General features: G+C 40.7%; 2 protein-coding genes and 1 pseudogene across 3 annotated transcripts; 1 reads left to right on the top strand and 2 right to left on the bottom strand.

The window, feature by feature from the left end:
• Window positions 1–618: 618 nt before the first annotated feature.
• Window positions 619–4,451, bottom strand: LOC104422187 (receptor protein kinase TMK1). The gene is made up of 2 exons (XM_010034436.3): window positions 1,937–4,451; window positions 619–1,365 (listed from the first exon to the last, which is right to left on the bottom strand). Exons 1-2 carry the CDS (start codon window positions 4,242–4,244, stop codon window positions 839–841), a joined length of 2,835 nt encoding a protein of 944 aa, XP_010032738.2. The 5' UTR covers window positions 4,245–4,451; the 3' UTR covers window positions 619–838.
• A 2,802-nt stretch (window positions 4,452–7,253) lies between these two features.
• Window positions 7,254–11,139, bottom strand: LOC104422188. Of its 2 annotated transcripts, XM_039303753.1 has the most exons (4): window positions 10,973–11,138; window positions 10,620–10,936; window positions 8,602–8,839; window positions 7,254–7,660 (listed from the first exon to the last, which is right to left on the bottom strand). In XM_039303753.1, the coding sequence occupies exons 1-4, from the start codon at window positions 10,986–10,988 to the stop codon at window positions 7,506–7,508; spliced, it is 726 nt and encodes a 241-aa protein (XP_039159687.1). In that variant the 5' UTR covers window positions 10,989–11,138; the 3' UTR covers window positions 7,254–7,505. The 2 variants fall into 2 exon arrangements, with proteins under 2 accessions (XP_039159687.1, XP_010032739.1); XM_010034437.3 differs by having other exon boundaries at window positions 10,620–11,139.
• Window positions 11,140–15,241: 4,102 nt separating this feature from the next.
• LOC104422189 lies at window positions 15,242–18,000 on the top strand (annotated as a pseudogene).
• Window positions 18,001–24,513: the final 6,513 nt, after the last annotated feature.

Consider the following 24,513-nt stretch of genomic DNA (forward strand, 5'->3'; position numbering starts at 1 on the left):
CAGGCGCGGTTCGCCGTTCGAGCACAAATAATCTCGTGTTTGGGTGACCCATCGGGCATCGAGTCGCATTTCGTCATAAGGTTAAGATGAATTAGATTAGACCTTGTCCTTCTAAACGAATTGGGGTGAATACGACTTTAATGATTCTAATAACGAACACCTTAACAACCCTTGTCACGCAATCGATCGAGAAACTTGGCGATTTCTAGTAGACCCAATCTTTAAAAATCAATGACTCATTAACTGTGCCGTGAAGCATTCGTTAACGTAGTCAAAAGCCAAAGATCCCAACACATGAAGTTACAAGTAAAACAGATGAGGCAAGCAAGAACCCATGAATCATCCAACCCACCATTTTAGGGTTGTTGAAACCTGCCCTCCTTTTGACCCGCATGTGGCCTTACTCAGCTTCCCCTGTTTTTTTTTTTTTTTGAAATCCTTGTACGATTTCATGGGCACATGCACGCATATGATTTTACATGCCCCACACCCAACTTTCCCATTAGAAAATCCTCTGCATCTGTCATAAAACAAACTACTCAATTTGGGTGAATCACCTAATTGAAGAATCTGATGGTACTGGAAGTTGGGTATGCCTGACGATCGGGAAAAAATAAATGCTTTTTTCACAGAAACCACTAGATTCCATTTGCAGATCATCTCATACAGAACAGCTTCAACTACAGTATCAATGGATAAAAAGAAAGGTTAGAAAACTCATATCAGGCTAAAGAAAACCATGAAAGAATCATAAGATAGATTACAATGACAATAAGACACCAAAAGCAAGAAGCAAACAGAATGGACACCCCCCCTTTCATTTACACCACCATCGATGTCATCTCCCAGACGTGAACGAGTCGGCGAACCCATATGGTCGCATGGGTATGCTTGTCTGAGTGTTGTCCAAGCTCGGGAGGTAGGATGACGATGCCGAGGAGTCCACATGACTTGTTCCTTCGTACGCCTGCCACTTCTTTAGGGCCTGTGGCAGCGACATCTCCAGGTCGATTCCGAAAATGTCGTCGGGGTTTTGATCGGTCGGCTTCCACACATCTACTAGAGAAGACAGTACATTGACGGCATGGCCCATATCGGGCCTTTGGTATGGTTCCCTAGCGCAACAGTGGCCAGCCAATTCAGCTACCGTGCTGATGCTGGCGAGCGTCTCCTCATTGAGATCGATTGTGGGGTCGATTGCCTTTTTAAACGTCTCCTTGTTGATGTGCATTCTCCTGAACCAGGTCACCAAGTGCATGCTGTCCTCGGGCTGACTCTCGTCGAGTGCTTTTCTTCCGGTGATCAACTCCATCAAGATCACCCCAAAACTGAAAACGTCTACTTTTGTCGTCACCCGGCCAGTCACTGCAATCATATTACCATGATCATGATCTAATTGTTAAAAGTTCGAGATGAAGCAAGATCCAAGTTAACTAGCTAACACAAATGGCATGCCAAGCCAATGAGGGCAGGTCTAATTTCCAGCTAAGTTGCTCTTTTTGCAACAATGGGCTTGCCTGTTGATCTTGAGAGTTCACTCAAGTTGCTGTGAGGACATATATACTTGACAATACTAACAAAATCTTGCCTCAAACGCATAATACTATACCTGCAAAATTAACTTAGTTGTAGATTGCTAGACCAGACTTTGAGTTATGCACAAGCATTTGATCTTTCAAAATGAAGTGTCGTCTTATGGATCTAGAGTGCTTTTTGGGCAAGGAACACAGACATGATTTCTGATTATCAACGCTTAATTCATATCTGGAAGTGCCGTTTCCATATTCTGATCTGCTATGGTAGTACTAGTTGATGTAATTAAATAGGTTTACACCGTGCAACGCGAGGTACCACTGAATTACTCTAGGCAAATTAGGATTTTATATATCCAAGTCTTTGTAAATGAGGAAACTGAGATTAAGGTCAGAGGGCTAACCTGCATATTCTGGTGCCAAGTAACCGAATGTTCCGGCTATTCTGGTTTCGATGGAGCCTTTTCCCTCCGGTGCAAGACGCACTAGACCAAAATCCGAAACCTTAGCTCTCATATCATCTCCGAGGAGAATGTTCGACGGCTTTAAGTCTCGGTGTATGAAACTCTGATGCGCCAAACCATGGAGATACTCGACCCCCCTTGCCACGTCCAAGGCAATGGTCAACCTTCTGGTCCATTCCAACGGTGCACGTCCTTCTTCAGGCCAGTTAAATAGATGCCTACTCAGTGTCCCTTGGGGCATGTACTCGTACACAAGAAGCTTCTCATTGCCATCCAAGCAGTAACCGAGCAGGCCGACGAGGTGACGGTGTCGAACCTTAGTCAAAACAGCAATCTCGGACTTGAATTCCGTAATGCCCTTCCCGGTAATGACCGCACACTCCATTCTTTTCACCGCGATCTTTGTCCCGTCATGTAGTTCCCCCTTGTACACCGTCCCGAAACCACCTTGTCCTAATATATTTTCCTCGCTGAAGTTGTTGGTGACATTCCTCAGGACTTGGATAGAGATCACCATGTTTCCTGCTTCGACCATTTGAATGTCGCCAGCTTCACTTCCCGGGATAGTATGAGTCTCGCTGATCGCACCGACGCTAACACTAGATCCCGCGACTGTTATCTTCACGCTTTCGTTGTCAGATCCCGAATGGCGGGGATGAATCACCATTGCATTGGGGCTCTGTACTCTGGTAAACCGCTTTTGCTGCTTCTTATATAGACAGAAACCCAACAAACCGAGCAAGACAATCAAAAACAAGCCGCCAATGGTAGAAACCACTATGACTCCGATCAAACCAGACTTATTGCGTGATCGGCTAGCAATTCGGTGTGCACTACCTGATGGACCTGCAGCATCTCGGGGGGATCCGGGCGTCGAAATACCATTCCTATCTTTCCCAATGTCGGGATTACCGTCAGTTTTGATGATCACATTACTCTTAAAAGTCGGGACTTTACCATAAAGCTGATTACTCGACACGTCAAGAAGCGCGAGCGCCGGGAGGGTGGCAAGCTCAGCAGGAATGGAACCGGTAAGATTGTTGCTCGCGAGGATGAGCCTCTGCAGCGATGTCAACGAGGCGAAATCCGGGGAAATGGTGCCGTTGAAGCCCATCTTCTCAAAGTTCACGACGGTGATGTTCCCATTGTTGCAAGTTATTCCGATCCAACCGGAGCACGGGTCGTTCCCCTTCCAGTTCTCCGCCAGTTTCTGCGGATAACCGATCGACTTCGCGATCAGAAGCAAGGTATTCACTCTGGGATCGCAGTCCCCGGGGCCTGGCAAACAGAAGCTGTTTGAATCGTCGGCCATATCGACCTGGACCGAGCTCCCGAACTTGGGCACTGGCCCTTGGAGCAAGTTGTTGGTCAGGTTGACGGACTGGAGGGACTGGAGACCCGTCAACGATGACGGAACAGGGCCAGCGAACAGATTGTCCCGCAGGCTCAGGGTCTGCAAGTCCTGGAGCCCCGAGAAGTCCGGCAACGGGCCGGAGAAGGAGTTGGAATGCAGCCAAACCTCCCTCAAGGAAGTCATGTTGGCTATAACATCGATCCGCCCGCTGAGCTTCCCGCTACCGGCCTTCCCATTGAGCCAGAGCGACTCAATCTGCGACCCGGAAAAGCTCGCCGGCAACCCGCCGCCAAGATCATTCATTGCCAAGTGAAGAAGGGTCAGGCCGGGGAAGTCGCCGGCCCCGAAGAAGTCGGGGACCGTCCCGGTCACGTTCGCGGAGTTCGCGGAGAAATTCTGCAGCGCGGACGCGTTCTGCAGGCTCCGGGGGATCTCCCAGGCGGCGAAGGGGTTGCTGTCGACCTCGACGGACTGCAGCGACGACAGCCCGTCGAAGAAGTCGGCGGGGACGGAGTCGAACTGGTTGTTGCCGAGCATGAGGACCTGGAGCGAGCTCAGGCCGCTCAGGCTCGGGAGCGGGCCGGAGATGCCATTGAACTGCAGCTCGAGGCGCTCCAGCTGGGTGAGGGCGTTCAGGTCCGGGGGGAGCGTGCCCTCGAGGCCCTGGTGGCCGATTTGGATGCGGGTGACCCGGTTGGACTGGGAGCAGACCACGTGGGCCCACTTGCAGGGGTCCGGGTCGGACCAGCCGAGGGACGCCGGGGCGGCGAGGGACTTCCTGAGGGCCAGCATTGCGGCGGCGTCGTCGGCGGCGGCGGCGGAGAAGAAACAGAGGAGGAGGAGGAGGAAGAGAAGGTGGCAGTGAGGAAGGCGAGTGGTCCTCATCCTCCCCATCTTGGAGAGAGAAACAGAGAGAAACAGAGAGAGGGGGAAGTGAAGTTGGGTTTGAGAAAATATTGGGTTTAGCGAGAAAGGCTCTGTTTTTTCAGCTCATGGAGGAGTGAGGGCGAGAGGGGCGGTGGCCTCTGCACTTCTTGGAATGAAGCTCCAGAAGGGCAGGCGGGCGAAGAGGGATAGAGACAGATGGAGAGAGAGAGAGAGAGGAGCACATGGGGGGTTGAGGGGCAGGTGGTAGGGTCGAGAACGAGAACAGGAAAGAGCGAAAGGCTGGCTTGGCTGGAATGGTTTCGATTCCTGAGGGCGGGCCCCCCCACCCTTTGTCCTACAGCTCCAAGTTGGCATTTTTACCCTACCAATCAATTCCATAACGTAGCTAATTCAGCTAATTCAATCGAGTGCTTGGTGCAAAAAGGATTCGGTATGCAATCGAGTGTGTCTCTACGCGTTTGCTTTAATAAGGATCTCTTGCAATACACTGCCAGGAGATGACTTCGACCTCTCATCCTAATTAGAGCGAGCATAGTTTCGAAATTTACAAATAATATCATAATCAATTATTCTAAAAACTTAAGCAGTTAAACGACCGTAGAACTTGTTATTTACATATTTTAACGGCAAGTTTCAAATTTCCGATGAAATTTAAAATCGCCCACACCCTTGATTGTATCCGCGTGAGGAAAAGAAAAGAAAAGAAAGGCTAAACTTTTAAGGGTTTCGTATGGAGTTCGGACATGGAGAGTGATGGCCAAGATTCGATGCTCCAGTTGTCACTCTCTCTCTCTCTCTCTCTCTCTCTCTCTCTCTCTGGGGGCAGCCTCTGCAGCACTTGACCCGAGTCTATCTGGTGTCGCCAACGCAGAAAAGGGAGGTTTGATCTGATCCAAAAGGGCGTTTTGACAGTTCGGCGACAACGAGGAAGGGGAGGACAAAGGAGGGGGCCGCTCTCTCTTTCTCGTTTTTCCTCATTTCCGGTCGCAGACAGGATCCTGCGCGGGTTTAATGTGGACCATGCGCACCCCTTTGCGGCCAGGAACGGGGATAAGGGAGCTCGAAATGACTAGGGTCCCGGTCACCTAAGAGTCGCACCTACTCCGACTCGACAACTTATTAGTGGGCGGCCAAGCCCATGCTCCTTCGAGTTGAGTTCAAGGCGCTTGAGTGGCTCGACCATTTCCATGGAGTCTTAGCTCGAATTAACTGCTTTGCATCACTACAACTCATGGAACTAATTTCACAATTCGATTCTCGAAGACACTTCATTTTTTATTAATAAAAAATGTATATGAAAAAATATGCATAAGAAAATCTTCAATCTTTTGGAGCTCAAATGGAAATTTACTTCCCATAAATGATTTGAATTTAGATAAGTTGAACTTGAGCTTGCATAACATTCTATTAAGTCAGACTTGATCTTGAAGCGCGAGTTGAGAATGAGCCTTAAGTACTCAAGTCAAAGTTTATCATCTTACTATAATCGAGACTACGTTATATACTTGATGATTTGAGATAGGGATGACAAACATACCTTAACCCAAAATGACCAATCAAACTTGATGGATTGAAGGGGGCCCACGGCTTGCATACTAACATGATATGCCTTGGAGTTTATACTAGATGTCAATTCAATCTAACATATGTATACTATATGTATTTTAAATCTATATGCAATATTGAACTTGTATTGATTTTCCCTTCTTTTGTTTGATTTTTGTTACGAACAAATTGAATGCGATGGATTGAAGGGGGCCCACGGCTTGCATGCTAACATGATATGCCTTGGAGTTTATACTAGATGTCAATTCAATCTAACATATGTATACTATATGTATTTTAAATCTATATGCAATATTGAACTTGTATTGATTTTCTCTTCTTTTGTTTGATTTTTGTTACGAACAAATTGAATGGGATCGATTAAGAGACGGCAATCATTGCGCAATATGAGCAAAAACAGTAAGCGCAAGGTGCTTGAGGCTCGGGTCGATTTAGAGATTACAACCACTAGGAACTCTAGTAGTCCATTTCCATATCCACATCCGCATCTACGGTCAAGAGTCGCGACATCCCATTATGCACACCAGCAGATAAGAGTGCAATCACTGGTGCTGCTGATTCAGACCTCCTCAAAGAGAATACGACACACTATTGATGCCGAAGGATGCTTCCGCGTAGAGCCAGGGAAGGTAGAGACCGAGAAGATTGAACAAAACGATCATTTTGCACATGCAGAGAATCATTTAGCAATCGCGACAATCTCAACGAGTTGCTTTGATGCAACAAGGAACATAAACCTGCTATCAGAAGATACTGACATCTGAGGAAGTAGGAAGGAAGCTCACCTTGTTTTACTTGGAATTTCCCAAAAAAATTTGGCTACATCTTCGAACGATGGGTATAGGCACATTAGCATCAACATGGCAAATCCTTAACAATGAAGACATGGCATTGATGATTCTGTCATGAGAGGACCAGAAAGAACCCGTTCAAGTGACCCAACAAAGTCACCACCCCGTTTGCCACAACATTCACGAGGCAATATCAATAAGAAATACTGTACCTTGACGAAGAAGGATACATCGCGGAACTTTACTCCTCAATACTCACAGAAAAATTACCAGAATCGAAGAATAGGTAGTGCCCTTCCACTTTACCATCGGATATCTACCCTTTAGGATCTGATGGAAAGTCAAATGACCCCGAGACGCAGATTTCAAGATACTCATCCCTGCCCATCTATTCAGTGTCTAAAAATGATATCCTTCAACCCAATTGTCACAGCTTATAATCATAAATAAAATAAACATAGCAACATAGAAGTAGTATTTTGGCACCCGTTGTCTGTTAATAGGTTATGTGACAAATAAAAGCACACTGAGATGACCCCAAGGGGGCAAAGAAAATTGTGCATCCATGTCTCAAAGCATTCTAATTATTCTTGTTTAATAGAGAGTAACCTGCTTCTTGGAAACAAAAAAATAATAGAAAGGCAAAAAGCAGAAGACAGTAGGGATAATCAAAACTATGAATTCACATATGTACTGAGTTATAACTTATAAGATGCAACAAAACCACATTTAACAGCACCAGATACAGATAACGCTTCCAAACCTCATGTACACAAATATAAATACGAGCATAGCCATTATTATCATTGCCTGCTTTGTACATATCATGAACACTGAAGGGAAAACAGCTCATCACGCCATAAAAAGCCCCGGCAACATTTACTCAAGGAGATACATCCAAAGTGGCACTTCAATCCGAGATTTTATTGGGTTCTCGGTTGTGATGGAAATGCCGACCAGTAGAATAGGCTGAGAGGGCTGAACCAGTCGCACCAATGGAATGTTTTGCAAGGTCCACGCTTTTCTTAGTTGCCAACCAGACAGTCCAAAGAAAACCTATCCAACCTGTACCATGATGGGATTTTCACATCTCAGGTGTTTAAAAACACATCTTAAATCCACGTGAAATGCACTAAGAAACTTAAGTCGTGAAACCAGTAACAAGTTCATAGATGGCAGATGCATATGCAAGGTTCCGGGCATGTAATAATCTCTGCGTGCATCATCTCCTTCAGCACTATCAAGTATATGGATCTAACTGAAGCTAATAGCGATAGCAATAGACTCGTAGAAAGAAGAAACCCTTGATAAAATAAATAGGCACAATTTCATGAATTGATTTGATAATCAGTAAAGACAGACAATGTTGCAACAATTACTACAGAAAATAACCCACAACCTCCCTCCTTCAGTGGTCTAGGCCTCCACAATCATCCTAATGCCAATAGGCAGCCTTTGGCTGCAGGATTGAAGTATTTACGAAGAAGACAACTCAAAATATAAAAGGACACTTGGAGGGCAATCTTGGGCAACTCAGACAGTATTAGTCAATGGCAGAGCTAGTTTTTTTTTTTTTTTTTTTTTTTTTTGGGTTAGCATGCATAAGCACAGTGAAGTAGGATTTTGCAAACCACTTTGAGATGTGAATACAAAAGTGTTCCATCGTTTCAAATGAAACATTTTACAAAAATTCAAAACAAAGATATAAGTAAATCATAATTGAAGGTGAGAAACAAATGGTAGTGTAACTTGTTGATGTGACCAGTTAAAAAAACTTGTCAGCAGGTGCAGGCGCAATGAAGTAGGATTTTGCAAACCAATTTGAAATATGAATAAATAAGTGTTCTATTGTTTCAAATGAAACATTCTACAAATGGTTAAAACAGAGAAATAAGTAAATCATAAGTGAAGGTGAGAAACATATGGTAGTGTAACTTGTTGATTTGACCAATTAAAAAAAATTGAAATATGACTTCTTAACAAGGAGCAGCACAAGATATGTTTACCTGTAGCTACAAGAACAGCTAGCACTGCGCAGAATGTTGCTGTAGAAATAACAAAAACAGCAATAGCCAGAGCACCAACATATACAGCTGTCACACAGGCAAGAAACAGAGCCAACACACCTCCTACCGCAGCCATAGACATCAGAAGAGAAATGACAATTGCATTGATTGTGGCCGCAAGGAAAAAGAGCATGAACACAAGAAGTCCCGTCAAAGCGAGAAAAGCAATTGTTCCAATCTGCCAAGAATCAGAAAAGTTAAAATAGACATTGTGGAAGTACTCAGAGCATCAATTATGGTAATTATGGCACTTCTGAAAGTGACCCAATTCAGGCCAGACAATGCTTAAGAAACTAAAGGTTCTCCATTTGCTTATCAAACAGAATATAACATACTGACTTATACAGCTGTAACTTGAAAAGTAGAGGGGCAACAACAACAGCCAACAGATACTTTTCCCACTCTGTGGACCTGCTCATGCTTATCAGAATATTGTTAATACCCTCATCAGACCAGTAGTTAGGTAATTTGTCCCAATTTTTGGCACTTTTACATGGCAAATGACCATAATTGGCAATGCATTTGGCTGACTAATGTACGTACCTAACTAGAAATCAACACAAAATTCAGTTGCAAATGCAGAATTACCTAGCTGAAAAATCTGCATTACAAATAGCTGATAGTAATTGTAATTTTGATAACTGAGAATTAGTACATTGCAAGTACATGCTAAATAATTTGCTTATTACCTTAAGAAGAATGGACAGAGTTACTAGAGCAGTTTTAGTAATATAACATTAAATAAACAACCTGTACAAAGGCTTGGAAATGAACTACACTCCAACAACAGAGAGCCAGCTTATCTCACCTCCCAGGAATTAAATAACCACACTATAACATTATAGGGTAAACATGAATAAGCTACATTGATCAAGTTACACCATGCATCCGGTTCAACACAGAGTCCCCCATAAGATCCTTACATTCGAGGCACTTAAAGATTTTTAGCCACATTACATGGACCTTCTCCCTTGTCTCTGCCGATTGTTCCCCTTACAATTAAAACAAAGGCTTCAAATTGAAAGACTCTTGGTGTTCATTTGTGTAGACTAATCAAATATCAAAAGTCTGACAAGCATGAACTGTTCGATCCAAATGACTTAAGAAAATGGTTGAAATCTGTCGTGTTTAAATACTGGATTATAAGGAATCAAACATAGATTCCAAGCTACTCATATGTATGGACGTTCAGACATCCCCACCATCGTCATTCATATCTTTGCAAGGATCAGGTGAATTATTATTCTACAATAAACCATGTACTTTTGTGATTGCCCAACTTTCATGCCAGGTAATCACACAGCCTGCAATGGGTGCTAATGATGCTTCTTTTACTTTCTGCCAAACAAGCTAATAGACGCAAGACTGGTTGCTGAAACATCTTGTAAGGCACTCATGCCATGGAACTACAAAACATTCCTTCTAGGGTCAAAGCTCTGGTTTGCATCTATATAAGATAACAAATCAACATCTCATAGCCAAAAACTAAAATAAAATCAACATCACCTCACACTCAACCATCCCAAACACCTCAAACTCCCTTTTTTTTATTTTTTTTTTTATTTTTTATTTTTTTCACATTCTTACTGATGAAAGTTATTTGGGCATCAGGGCCTAATCCGGGACACCTCAGCACAACCATCATGCCTGCTCTAGGCGAATTCCTTTTTACGTTCAGGATACCTGACAACTTAAGAGTCGATCATATCATCGACTTCATTTCAAAACGCCAGAATCTTGCACCGACCTTATTGCTCTACGCTATTTCTAGCACTGTGCCGCTTATCACCACTGTTTCCAGACACCACTCCAGCGAACTTCAGTAGACCAACTCGGCAGAAACCATCCCGATGATACTTCAGAACCAAAAAAAAAAAAAAAACACCTCCAGAACCAACCTCGAGTAATCAATCCACGAACCAAACCCGAAAAGGGAATCAGAGCAAACAGTAACTCACCGAGACGACAAGCAGCGCGCGGAGATGAGAGCCCCGGCGAGTCCAGCGGAGGATGCGGCGCCCGGTCTCTCTGGAAGCTTCAGGTAGCAGGGGGACGTCGTCGGCGAGGGAGATCTTGACCCGCCGCACGAGCGGCTCGCCCGAGGCCTTGCTGGTGTGGTCGGGGAACAGGACGGTGGACACCATGCGGTAGAGGACGGCGTGGAGAACCGGAGCCGAAGCGCGAGGCCGAGCATGGCGGGGCGGCTCGAACTCGACCTCGACCTTGGCCGCCGCCGCCTCCCTCGCGGGGACGCCGTTGGCCGGCTCGCCATCGCCGGCAAACTCGCCATCGCCCGCGTACTCGCCATCGCGGTCGAACTCCGCCATCGCCGCGGGGTTCGCTACTGCTCGGAAGCGGGAGGAGGGCGGAGGAGGACGGAGGCCGCCGCGACGGGGAGGAGGAGGAGGAAAAAAAAAAAAATCTCCGCCACCGGCTCGGCGAGAAACGAGCTCGCGATCTCTGAAAGCTCCTGCTCGAATTTGTTACTTAGATATTAGAATTGAAATCCGGTGGGGCCCGCCGGGGGTGGGATTTTGCTGCTGCTGCCGACGACCGACGTGAACGAGATCATCCCGGCCACGTGGTCCTCAACTTGTGGATCTCATCCAATTTTTTTTAGTAGTTGGGTAATTAGTGGGGCCCATCCCGGTGGAAGAAAGGTGATTGGGAAATTTCCTGGACCGGGAAAAAAAGGACCCTTCCCGACTGATTACTTTGGCACCACTCTATTTCTCCCTATTTATAAATTACAATGCGATTTTTTTTTTTTTATATTCAGTATAGTTTCTGGATTTTTGGACACCTGGCTCGATATAGTTTTTTTCGTTTAAAAAAATCACGATTGCTTATTGAGGAGGGTTTTTTTTTTTTTTTTCCTCAGGTTAAGAAATGATTAGTGTTGCACAATAATAAGTTAAGATGTGGGATGGGTTATAGAGGATGTGAGAGGGTGAAGCTGGTTAATTTTTAGTAGATCTAAATGCTAGTTATAGGCGAGGAATGTGAGTAGGAGAGCATTCTCGGAGGTTCACCATCGAGGCCAGTAGGAGTATTGGGTTTCGAGCCTTCAAATGTGAAAAGGCCCGATAGAATTTGTTAAAAAAAGAGAGTAATATTAGGGTTGTGGAGTCAAATCAGTTTTACTTGGGAACTGTATTAAATTGCTTGAAAAACAGGTTTGGAAATAGGTTCGGAGTGAATACTTAATGGGGTATTTATCCAGAAATTATGAAAGGATTGGTTGCCTAGGTTACACCGTGTAATTATTCTCCCCTAAAAAAATTGGTGGGAAATAGGGTTGCCATGTGTCATGAAAGCCTTCCCTAACAAATGCTACTCTTAGTCCGCCGAATCAAAAAATTTTAAAAGAAAAGTAACACAAGATGCTGCCATCTATCCTAAGTTATTCATGCATCGAGTGATGCTCGCATGGCACAAACTAGCAATAAATCCCCGCCATTTGTATGTAAATTCATGGAATTATACAAAAAATAAATAATGTATATATCTTTCCCAAATATGATAGGACAAATTTATGCATCTATGTTAAAAACTGCATGTACACAACACCGTTAAGAATGCCAATTGAATATCTATGTTGGCATTTGGCATTCCATACTCTTCTCGAAATGGAAGCAAGATGGTTGTAATACATAAGATGTCATGCGGCAGTCTCAGAAAATCATAGATGGTGAAGCGAGCTACCCTCATGAAAAATGGATCTTCCAATCATGAAAACAGGGAACATTGGAAAGTTAGTTGCTACTTTTCAGGCAATTAGGCAAACAGGCAAATTTCGAACTAGGACATTAAGTCAAAACTAATAGTCTTCTTTTTCTAAAAACTAGTGGTCTCTAGTTTTCTTTCAGCAAGTATTTGTCAAAATCAATCAATAATTGAAGATCGGCTACTTTTAATAAAAGGATCTACAGAAAACCTTTTGGAACAATTTGAGAACAAGCACTGTCTGGTGAGTCCATCAATTTCAAAAATAGGAAAAAAATTAAACAGAAACTTACAAAGACATCGATCACAACTTAGAAAAGCCATCGATTACATGGAGAAGAAATGCATGCATCATATCTTGCTCATAAATAAAATTCTTTAAACCATCCAATGGCATATTATCATCTATTTTGGTAGACAACGTCACTTCCTTAAGTGGAAGACAGTATAGTTATACAGAACCTGATTCTTGCTCTGCATTGACAATTACATGTGCATCAAGAGCTAAAAACAGTGAATCAAAGAGCCAGCTGGAGGTTGCAAAATCAAAGCCACAAACTCCTCTGGTATGCTGCTGCCAGCAAACTCATTCCGCATGAAGTCTATTCCACCAAATCAAAAAGAAGAAGAAAAGGATCAGCATCAATACTTCCATCTTGCGCACTAGCTCAGCCAAGATTTGCCCACTTCCAGAAAGAGGCATATTCAGCAGCTGGCTGCATCAGGAAAGTAAATATTAGATCACCTGGATACATTGCGTGTGTATCTTAAGGAACTACTTGAGTAAAAGCGGGCCGAGAAGTTGACATTTTCAGTACTAAAACTATGATAAACTGCGATTATTTAGCTAGAATTTCTGGAACTATTCACAGAAGTTAGAATTATAGACCGTACATCTCACGCGCATGCAAATAACCATCAGTGCCAACCGTATCGAAGAATTAGAACTCCTGTCCAGTTACATGCGCATGGATCCCCCCCGTCTTCTTCCAATTCGCAAGGTGTTTCATAGGGTTCAACCGGAGTGCTGCTCTTCATGGCAATTAGTGCACTGACTGCAAATAGGACAAGCATTTGTACATTTTTACTAGGGATGTCAAAAACCAAACCGAAAATTGAACTAACCCGAAAAGTAAACTGAACCGAAACGAAAAATTCGGTTATTTTTTTTTGGTTTTCATTAAAAATCGAAATTTTTTTTTTTATCGAATTGAACCAACAATCCAATAAGAGCTTATTACTTGGAAATGAAAAATATATACAAAAAAATCAAATGCAAAAACTGAAAATTGAAAGTTGAAAACCAAAAAACCGAACTAAACCAAACCGAATCGATCCAAAATTTTGATTCGGTTCGGAAGTTTTTCCTAACGGTTCGGTTTGGTTCGATTTTTCAAAAAATCCGAATGAACCGTTGACACCTCTACATTTTACATATAAAATTTTCCAGGAACAATCAGCCTTGAAATGATGCTGTAAAGTGGCGTGCATCCTCAAGTAGTAATAGCATTAATTTCATTATCCAACACTATATTTTTCTCATAGTAAGTTGGACTTTGTCTCAAAATGAGAGTGTAGAAATATATAATACGGGAGATAAATAAAGGGTTTTAAGAAAATTAGATTGTGCCTGCAACACCAATTCTTTTTTCGGCTTACACACCTTTGCCTTTTTAAGTTTATTTTAGTGGATTTTTGTCAAGAATATTATAATCGACCCTCATAAAAGAGCAAAAATTTCACAAATATATATAATCCATGTTCATCTAGATTCCTAAAAGAGAAGAGTAAGACAAGATAAGCATAACAAGGAAATAGAAAGAACAGGAAAGAAATGAAGCAAAGGAGATTACGGGCTAATAACAAAGATGATAGGTGTGTTTGATTCAATATTTAAAAGCCGTTGAGGAAAAATTTTGTGTTTTAAAAGCTCCTCAAGTGAGGTAGAGGCCTGTTTTAAGTTTTTAGCATTTTCAATATGTTGAAGGTTCCAATTAGTAAAATTAGTAAGATATGAACTAACAACAAAGATAAGCGGGTGTGTTTAGTTCAACATTTAAAAGTCTATTTGAGAAAAATTTAGTGTTTTAAAAGCTCCTCGAGTAAAGTAAAAGTCTGCTTTGAGTTTTCAATATTTTTCGTTCCGTTAAAGATCTCAATTAATAAAAATTAGCTAGGTATGAGCTAAATGATGGCGTATTTCGGTCAACATTTAAAAGCTTCTTAAGAAAAAATTGGTGTTGAACACTTTAAAGGCTTCTCAAATGAGGTGTGATTAGTCTTAAATTTTCAGCATTCTCGATACGTCGAAGGTCTCAATTAATAAAAATTCGTCATGCCTATTTTGTCCTAAAAACTTGCTAAAAATCTAATTTTACCCCTTCACAAAAAAAGAAAAAGAAAGAAGAAAGTAAAGCCCAAAACTCGCTCCGCACCCCACGGTCGCTTGCTCCCGCGCGACAGACTGCTCTGTTCCTTCGCTTGAGTGCTCTGTTCCTTCGCTCGCTCGAATGCTCGTTCTCTGCAGGTTCAATCTCTCCCATCCATCCATCCCTCCCCCCTCGCTCTCCGGTGGTGGGTCTGCTTTCGATAGCTTAGTATCCGTGCATTGTGATGTTTGAGCGGCCCTTGCTCCTTTTTCGTCGCGCTTGTTGCTTTTGTTGCAATGATTGAGTTTTTTTCCGGGAGGAACTGGGTCGGAAAAGAGAGGGATTTTGGGTTTCTGATATTAAACAGTGTGCGAACATTGAGTGATGATGGATTGACATCATTATGATGAGAAAATTGGGGGGTTGGTGGTGGTGTTATTGTTACTCTGTTTCTTGAATTGGGCTTTTGTCGAACACGGTGATCCATGGCATATGTGCCAGTTTTCGGCTTTTCATTGACGAGTGAATTGGGATTCTTAATAATTTACGATTCTCTTGCTGGGGAAAAATCTAATTTGGGAATGAGAGGGCGTGTAAATCTTCTGGCTTTACTGAGGCTGAAGGTTAGTGATGACGAGTCATGGATTAGGTTTGTGTTGGTGGTGGCAGTTGGAGAGCGATGAGCAGGTAGAGGAAATCATTTGTTATTTTTACAGCAGAAATGGAAGGCTAGTGATGATGAGTGTTTTTTCTTCTAACATTGAAACAACAGCTTCTTGAAGTGAATGCGAATGAGTCAGTTGTGTAAATGCTATGAATTGACTGAGACTCAAAGCATGGTTTACCAAACAATCTTAGCATTTCCTCGGAGCCCCTTGAAATAGCTGAACCAAACGCAGCCTCTATATGCTTGCGTGTGTTTTATCAGTGATTACTGTGTCGGGGTCAGCTTTCTATGGGCATTCTGACGCGACTCTGTCTTTCTCATTTTATAGACAACAGTGAGAATGGCGTCTTCACTTGTGAGACAACACCCGGCTTTTCCTTCTCTCTTCTCCTTGAGGTCCCTCTCTTGGAATGGTTCCGTCACCGCCCATTTGGCTGCCAGTCGCCGCCGAACCCTAGACCTCTCAAAAGCCTTGAGCACGTACATTGTGCCGAATGAATATCTACTTCCTCCTGCTCCACAACAATTGCCTCCTCTGCCATCTGATTTGAGGTCTTTCAATCCGAACCCAGATGAAGGGATGCAACAAAATCAATACTTTCAGCCTCAGAACAGAGAGACCAATACTAGTAGTGGTCAATGGAGCTCACCGCCGCACCTACCACAAGGAAGTGCTCATTTTGGTTACCAAAGCCAGAGTCATCCCAATGCAGGATATCCTAGTCAGAGTTAGAATTTTCTAGGCTACAGATACTCTAATCCTGCTTCAGTTTATACACAACAGCAAAGCCCTGAATGGTGGAATAAGCAAGTTCCAGGACAGGGTTATCCTCAGCAGCAGAATCCTAGTCAGTGGAATATCTGGAACCAGGGCTATGGTCAGTATCAGAGCCCAACTTCGGTGAACACCCCAAGCCAGAACTATCAGGAACAGCCCAGAAGCCCTCATCACTGGAACGACCAAATCAAGGGTATCCGCAACCAAATAATCACCACCAGTGGGCCCTGCAGAACCCGAGTACTAATCAGTGGAACCATCAGCAAGCAACTGTAGTGCGTGGGACAGAAAATCAGGTGATGGAAGCTCCTGCTCCGGGGCCTTCAATTGCTGATCTGAGACAGTTGTGCCAAGGTGGGAAAGTTAAAGAAACTATAGAGTTGATGAATTGAGGGGGTTAAAGCTGATGCCAACTGCTTCAGCTGCTTGTTCGATTCATGTGGGAAGTCCAAGTCTCTTGAGATTGCAAAGAAGGTGCATGATTACTTTTTGCAGTCAATGTGTAGAGATGGTCTTCAGATGAAGAACAAGGTGCTTGAAAGGTATGGGAAGTGTGGCAGTATGATCGATGCTTGGAGAGTTTTCAATCACATGCTTGATAAGAACATTGACTCGTGGCATTTGATGATAAATGGGTATGCGTATGAGCAGATGAGGAAGTTGGGATTGAAGCCAAATGAACAGACTTTCCTTGCAGTTCTGTCAGCATGTGCCAGTATAGGGGCCATTGAAGAAGGTTTTATACATTTCGAGTCGATGCAGAATGATTATGGGATTGAACCTGGGATTGAGCATTATTTAGGGGTTATTGATGTTCTCTGTCAACCTGGGCATCTTGCAGAAGCTATGGAGTTTGTTGAAAAGCTACCATTTGAGCCCACATTGGAGGTTTGGGAGGCATTGAAGAATTACGCACGGATCCATGGCAATCTTGATCTTGAAGACCATGTTGAGGAGTTGATGATGGCTCTTGATCCTTCAATTGCTACTGCTAATAAAATTCCTACACCGCCGCCCAAGAGGCGCTCTGTGATCAACATGCTTGAGGGGAAAAACAGAATCAGCGAGTTCAAAAATCCTACTCTTTACAAGGACGATGAGAAATATAAGAGTGGGAAGGAAGGGGGTTATGTTCTGGACACAAGATATGTACTTCATGACATTGGTCAAGAGGCAAAGGAGCAAGCCTTGCTCTATCACAGTGAGCGACTCACAATAGCTTACGGACTTATCAGCACTCCTGCAAGGACACCTCTTAGAATCATTAAGAACCTTCGGATCTGTGGTGACTGTCATAATGCAATAAAAAGATTATGTCCAAGATTGTGGGTAGGGAACTAATCGTTAGAGACAACAAAAGGTTTCATCACTTCAAGGATGGCAAATGCTCTTGTGGAGATTATTGGTGATCCCTTCTTGTTTATTTATACTCATTCCGCATGTACATAATGAGAATTGTCTTGCTTTAGGCAGTTGGCAAAAGATACGGAGAAGTATGGCTTTTAGTGATGGGAATGAAGTGATGCTGCCAATTGTAGGGGTGAATGTCCCTTTGAATCATAATGTATTCTCATCAGTTACCACAGTTCTGATTGTGCTCTTTTCCAGTTGCCAGTACTCAGTCTAGTTCTTCAGTTTCTGTTTTGCACTTATATGCAGAGTTAGCCTTCTTTCGCGCTTTTAAGATAAAGAAGCGGTTGCTGATACATTTAAGGGCAGATGTTGCTCAAGACTTGGCTCTTGTTCACTTCTTGTGTGCTTGGATTGTACTCCTTCGTATTTACTTGCCAATTTGCTGATATAGTATAGGATGTACGTGTATCTCTAGGTCATTATCAAGGCTCTTGTAACCAGGGGCTTCCTTGGATCCTTCTTGCTTGGTTTCAAGGGTTACCTCACCAAGGCCTGTCCCTCCTAGGAGGGCCTCTGCGGCCTGTCTCCAGAATCTAGAAAATTTCTCGTGCTTGAGAGATTAAATTACATGTACTCAAAATTAGGTTGATCCAACTCTGGGCAACTGTAATTACTTACGATTTGTCTAGCCCATCTGTTTTGTCTGATTCCTGTAATTTCTCGTGTTTTTTGCATTTGTTATTGCGAATCCAGAGTGACTGAGAACATTTGCATGTAGCAAAATTGAGATTGGCCCTTGCACACGCATTGGTGGTGATTGCCTCCTTTTTTTCATATGTTATGGGTTTCTGAAGAATGTAGATAAGGATGCAATATTGTTAGGTTTCTGTAGAACTTAGCAGTATTTAGTTAATACATGGAGAGACACTCGTGAAGTAATCCTTGGAGATGAGACTACTCCTTATCTCAGTCATCTGGATAAACAATAAGAAGTGTCCACACAGCAAAGTAATCCAAGCAAATAATCCATGGCAAGTTCCCTTGCCAATCTAAGTAGGAACTTTATTGGAGAAAGGGATGAAAGTCGGCATGGTTAATAGAGTGAGATGTGCGAAACTACATATGTTTGATGCATACTTTTCAACTTCACCATGCATGTCTATGTTCAGATAGGATTGGAAACTGAAAAGGAAGGGAGGGAGGGATGCACCCAAGAATTGAAATATGAAAACAGTCTTCGATCATTTTATCATCTCTTGATAGATCCACTGAATTAAGTACTGTAAAGATTGCATTTTTTTAGTGAGAAGGGGAAAACACTTAACATGTGAAGGATGATTGCTCATTAGATTAAATAAGTGGAAAATTCTTGACATAGCAGTTTCCTTCTTCAATGGTGATAGGGTGGAAAGAGAGCTATCCAGTGAAAATGTGCATGCTTGGAAATAAGCAAGCTAGTTGTTATTTTCCTAGTTAATAACTTCACAATCCTCCGATTCCATTTTATGCTAAAGTCATGAAAAGATTTTGCATGTTTTGAAGTGGTTTGGAGAGTATTCATTTTACTGTTTCCAATTATGCCTCTCTGGGGTGCTATATCCAATTCCCGTTCTGCTTGTGATGGAACCACAGATGTTTGTTTTTGAGAGGGATAGGGCGGTACCATGGCAGGGCACCTCTTGGGTCTTATTTCATCCATCCATTCATCCAACCTGTCTTGGCTGAGAAATATTTTAGGGCTTAAATCTGGGAAGTCAACAGTGCTGCAGAGCTGCCAGAATATTTGCTCTTCCTGTTCTCAGTGATTTTATATCTATCATTACTTACTGATGGTGGTAGGAATCAACTATAGGAGCAGCATTTTTCTCGCGGACAGTGGGTGTCAATGATGCATCGGTGAAGTTTGAGATATGGGATACTGCAGGTCAGGAAAGGTACCACAGCTTGGCTCCTATGTACTACAGAGGTGCTGCCGCAGCTATTATTGTCTTTGACATCACTAGCACTGCATGGAATCTTCCTTTCTCTTTTTCTTCGTCTTTTGTAAGTTTTGTGCTTGTGAATGAACAATCAATTAGGAAGGTTAATTACCTCCTGTCAGGAATAGCTTAGAAGTATTGAACCTTAGGATAGAAGCATGGTAAAAGGAAATGTGGAAGTAATGTTAAGTGAAAGGCTAAGAACAGAACCTGTACAAAAGTAATTACCGAAAGTTCAATCTATATGCCAAGCTAATATGCTATTACTTTGGTCCCCTTTAATTTCATTCTGCTAATGTTCTTGTGGATTATAGGAGTCATTTGAACGGGCTAAGAAGTGGGTGGAGGAACTTCACAAGCAAGGTGCTAGTATCTTATTTACCCTGTAAAGAGGAGAGTTTGCAGTGCTCGTATCTTATTCCACGACACCTTATTGTGGTATCCAAATGTCTTTAAAATCTTTTGCTAATTGATTCTTTTGTTAGATGCATATGAAACGTATCATCATTTGGCGAAAACACTTACTAAAATTTTTTTAACTATTTTTTAATCTATTGGAAATAATGCAAGAATATCAGCACGCAATGTGGACATGAAAGTTTTTGAAGTGCAATTAAGTCCTTGAGTCTTGGAGAATTTATGATGTTGATTGTTGATGCCTTAAAAGAATGACTCGATGGGGGGTTTTTGGTTCTTTTTACGGTGTTTGGGAACCAACCCTTAAAGCAGCCTTCGAGAATGTGTCTGGAAAAAAATGACCTTGTCTTTACTCTTTTATTTTCGGTTCCTTTGACCCTTTAGAAGAGCAGGCAGCCACTTCTAGCTGATATGTATGCACTTATCTCAATTCACCTTTCGCACTACAGCACAGAACCTCTTTTTTCACTATTCATCATTCAACTCCTATTCTTATAATGTGATTCGGGTCATGATACCGTCATCATTCTGCAATTTGCTATGATTTTCAATAGGAGATGATTTAATGATTGTTTTAGACTTTATTGTGTTGCTTACTGTGAATTTTGAGTTACTCCAGGAAATCCTAATTTGATAATGACACTCCCTGGAAATAAACTGATCTGGAGGACAAAAGAAAAGTGGCAGCTGAGGTAAACGCTGATGTTTCTATAAATTGTTCTGATGACTTTGAAGGGGCATTCAGTTTGGTTCATTGTTCTGCAATTCTGGTGGTCCTCTTTCTCATTTAGCTTCTTAAAGAAAAAAGTGGGTAGTCTCCCCCTCAACAAAATGGGAGTGCGGTTTTTTGCCTGTTCCATTGCTTGTTTTTATTATCTCGATGACGAGTTGTCACCAGCCACTTAAATAAGTCTTGTAGATTTTAACTAATTTGATTGATTTGAAGGGATTCGGGGGGCAACCGAAGGTGAATCTCTAGCCATCTAGCTCGTTAAATATTAGTTAGGTGCTTAGCGTGCTTAGCCTGGTCTTTTTAGCTTTTTTTACTTGAGAGGTAAGGCTCTTATAAATCTTTTCCTATCTGTTTTTTGCAGTTTTATAATCTTACTGATTCCAAATGGTTATGTTAAGGCATTCTGTAGATAATTTAGTCTTGGTTACGTTAGGGTTAGTTTCCGCCACCATAAAGATGAAAGTCTATTGAAAGCTCTATAAAGATATCCGGACCCCTGAAGTGCTGAAACTTGGTACGAGGATACTAAGTGTCAAAAGTTAGGAAAGTGATATTTAAGCGCTAAAATTAGAGTAAAATGAATAAGTTAAGAGCCAATAGCGAGAAAATCCGATCAAATTGCATACTCGGCGTTTTTCCAGCGAAACAAGTGCAAACCGACGTCGTTTTGCTTGTAGACGTAGCTAGACAAGTGCAAAAACAACATTATTTTGTTGACATGGCTAGATAATTAATATAAATTAAATAATAATTAGAAAAAAAGAGAGAGAGGAAGATTTGCAATCAGATCTAGTTTTCTTAATAATTTGGTTTTAAATTTAATTTAATTAATATTTATATTAAAATTCAAATCCGAGACAAAATGACATCAACAAGTCATGTAGGCAAGCAATATTAATAAAAAATTGTCACATGAGATTTTTGTTGGGATTCGCTAAACTTGGCACACAGCTGTTTTATTTTTTATTTTTAAAAAGTGGCACTTAAATATATATTTTGTAACTTTTTAGCACTTAAATGTCTTTCGTGTCAAGTTTTGGCACTCAAAGTATTTTTTTTTTTTTGCCGCTCTATAAACTTCTTATTGTACTTGAAGAAATTTCCAACTTATATATTTTCTATTCAATTGAGAAATTGGTGCTCTATCCAAAATTGATCTTATTGTGGAACTATTTTCAGTTGGTCTACATGTCAGATTCTGCATTGCAACTCTATAAACCTCTGCGTGTTCAAAATATCTGGAAAATATTTTTCTAAAAGTTATCTACCATAAACCGAATAAAGCCTTAAAGTGATCACCCCAAATTTATTTACTTTCCTTCCTTTTTGCTTTTTTTTTTTTTCTATTTTTATTTAAATGTTTCACATGTTTTGTGTTTGTTTAATGCGGCTATCTTGCATATATTAAAGGCATTATGTTTTCTTTTATTTTTTAGGTTTTACTAATAAGTTTTGTCGAAAAGAACCATTTTCAGAAATCTAATTCTTTTTATGCCATCAAACAAATTTATGGGTTGATTGTCAAGGAGAATCTATAGATTAACATTGACAATCTTGTAAAAAAAATCTTATATTCATAAAAATTTTCTTTTGTTGTGCATATAATCATCAAATATTTTCTTATCATGATTTAAAAAAAAAAATACTGCATGGATGAAATTAATATTTGTCAATTCAAAATGATGAGATTTCACTCGCATTTAAAAAAAAAATCTTTTCTTTTTTAAGGAATGTTGCGATTTAATTACATTTCATCTTTTAGAGTTTCACAATAGAGAATATAACTACAATTTTAATTTAGAAATTCGTTACAAAGGTTTTTCTTGTTTCATCAACCATCCCATGTATGTGTATAGAAGACGGCTGATAAGGAGTTTGATAGTAAGACACATAACAAATGTGAAATGTTATAAATAAATAATTGCAACAAAAAAGCGTTTGTTAAAATTTTCTAGATTCTACTTGTCAATTAATAAAAAAAAATTGTTAGACAACATTGAAAAAAATTAGGCTTCTTGAAAATCGACAAAACTAATTTGTACATAGGTAAAATCTAACAATAACTTGAAACATAGTACCTTTGATATATATGTGATTCTCACAAGGAAAGAAAAACAAAACATGTGAAATCTTTATTATGACAACTCCATTCTACTTCAAAATAGAAAAATTATAAAAAGAAGGAAAGTAGATAAGTTTGGGTCACCATTTTGAATTGCAATTGAATGATTGATGACAATTTTGTCTTTTTGGTGAAATTTGGGTGGATTTAACCATATAGAGAGTGAAAATAGTGCCATCCTTTATGTTATTAACTAGTTTTTTAACGAATGCTTTTCATACTTAAATTTCCATAAAAGAAATGTTATAACTTGAAAAATAAGTAGATGTTGATATTATTTATGATTATCAAGTGCGTTATTAAATAAGATATTTGTATTAACTATTTGAATAATTAGACACAATATGCATTAGGAGTGAGTAGTTTTAAGTTCTATACAAGTTCTACCTTGAACTTGGAACTAGTCTATTGGAATAGGTTTCTTATATTTTGGAATCTTGAATATCTTGGAATCTAGAATTTACCTTGTCACAGGTTCTAGGCTTGTTTCCAAGTTCTACCTAGGTTTTAACTATAATGTTAATTGAACTATTTCAATGAATCATCATTTTCTTGGAATCTAGAATATACCCCGTCACAGGTTCTAGGCTTGTTTCCAAGTTCTACCTAGGTTTTAACTATAATGTTAATTGAACTATTTCAATGAATCATCATTTTTAATGATCACTACTTGTTGCTATAATTTACTAAACATAATTTATATTTAGACACACAAAAATATGAAATATTAATAAAATGAAAGTCTTAATCATAAAATGGAAGTTCGAATTAGTGGTTCCAAATTATACACTCGTCATTGGATATCATGGCATTCTAGGTTTCACCTACCTAGAATTTGGAACCTGAAATTTGTCCATCGAAATAGGTTCTCCAATTTTTGAAATCTAGAACCCACCTTGTATACTTTAGAACTTGAAACTTAATAAGTTCTTACTAGTCCGATTCTTAAATTCTAGGTTCTATCCTAAAACCATGCTCACTCCTAATATGCATCTATAGACTATGAAGTTATTTTCTTTTGGTTAACATAAGCTTGGTAAGTAGCGATCAGGTGGAAGATGAAATGAGTAAATTGCATATTTTGAAAATGCATTTTCCTTTCCAAAAGAGGGTTTGGTAAAAAAAATTGGAGGACTAGACTTGACTAGTTCTATATTGAGACTTTGAACTTAGAAACTGTGCCACGAATTGTTCACATGTTTTATCTATTAATAATAGTTATATTACTTAATGTTAGTTTTGGTTCTCGAGTTGATTATGAAATCAGCCGATTCAGTTCCCAATAAATTCAAGAATTTATTCTAACGGAGAATAGTCTAACGTGTTCATGCACTCTAAAGATTACAATCAGTGCTAACCATTATGAAAGCTTAAGTCAATAAATAAAGGCATATTTTAATATACAAATAGTTCAACACTATCTCTCTCTCATGATAGGTTGGATTTTATCGCAAAATGAGTGTGCAGAAATGTATAAAGGGTCTCGAAAAATTCATATGGTGCCTGGAATACCAGTTCTATTTACGGCTTAAACACCTTTGCCTTTTTAATTTTATTTTCATGGATTCTTGTCAAAAATATAATCGACCTCATAAAAAAGAAGAAGCAAAAACCTTCACAAAAAATATATAAATCTGTGTTTCATCCAGATTCCTAAAAGAGAACACTAAGACAAGATAAGCATAATGGTGAAATAGAAAAGGATCCG

The sequence above is a fragment of the Eucalyptus grandis genome, chromosome 10, assembly GCF_016545825.1.
Source record: "Eucalyptus grandis isolate ANBG69807.140 chromosome 10, ASM1654582v1, whole genome shotgun sequence".
Lineage (NCBI taxonomy): Eukaryota > Viridiplantae > Streptophyta > Magnoliopsida > Myrtales > Myrtaceae > Eucalyptus > Eucalyptus grandis.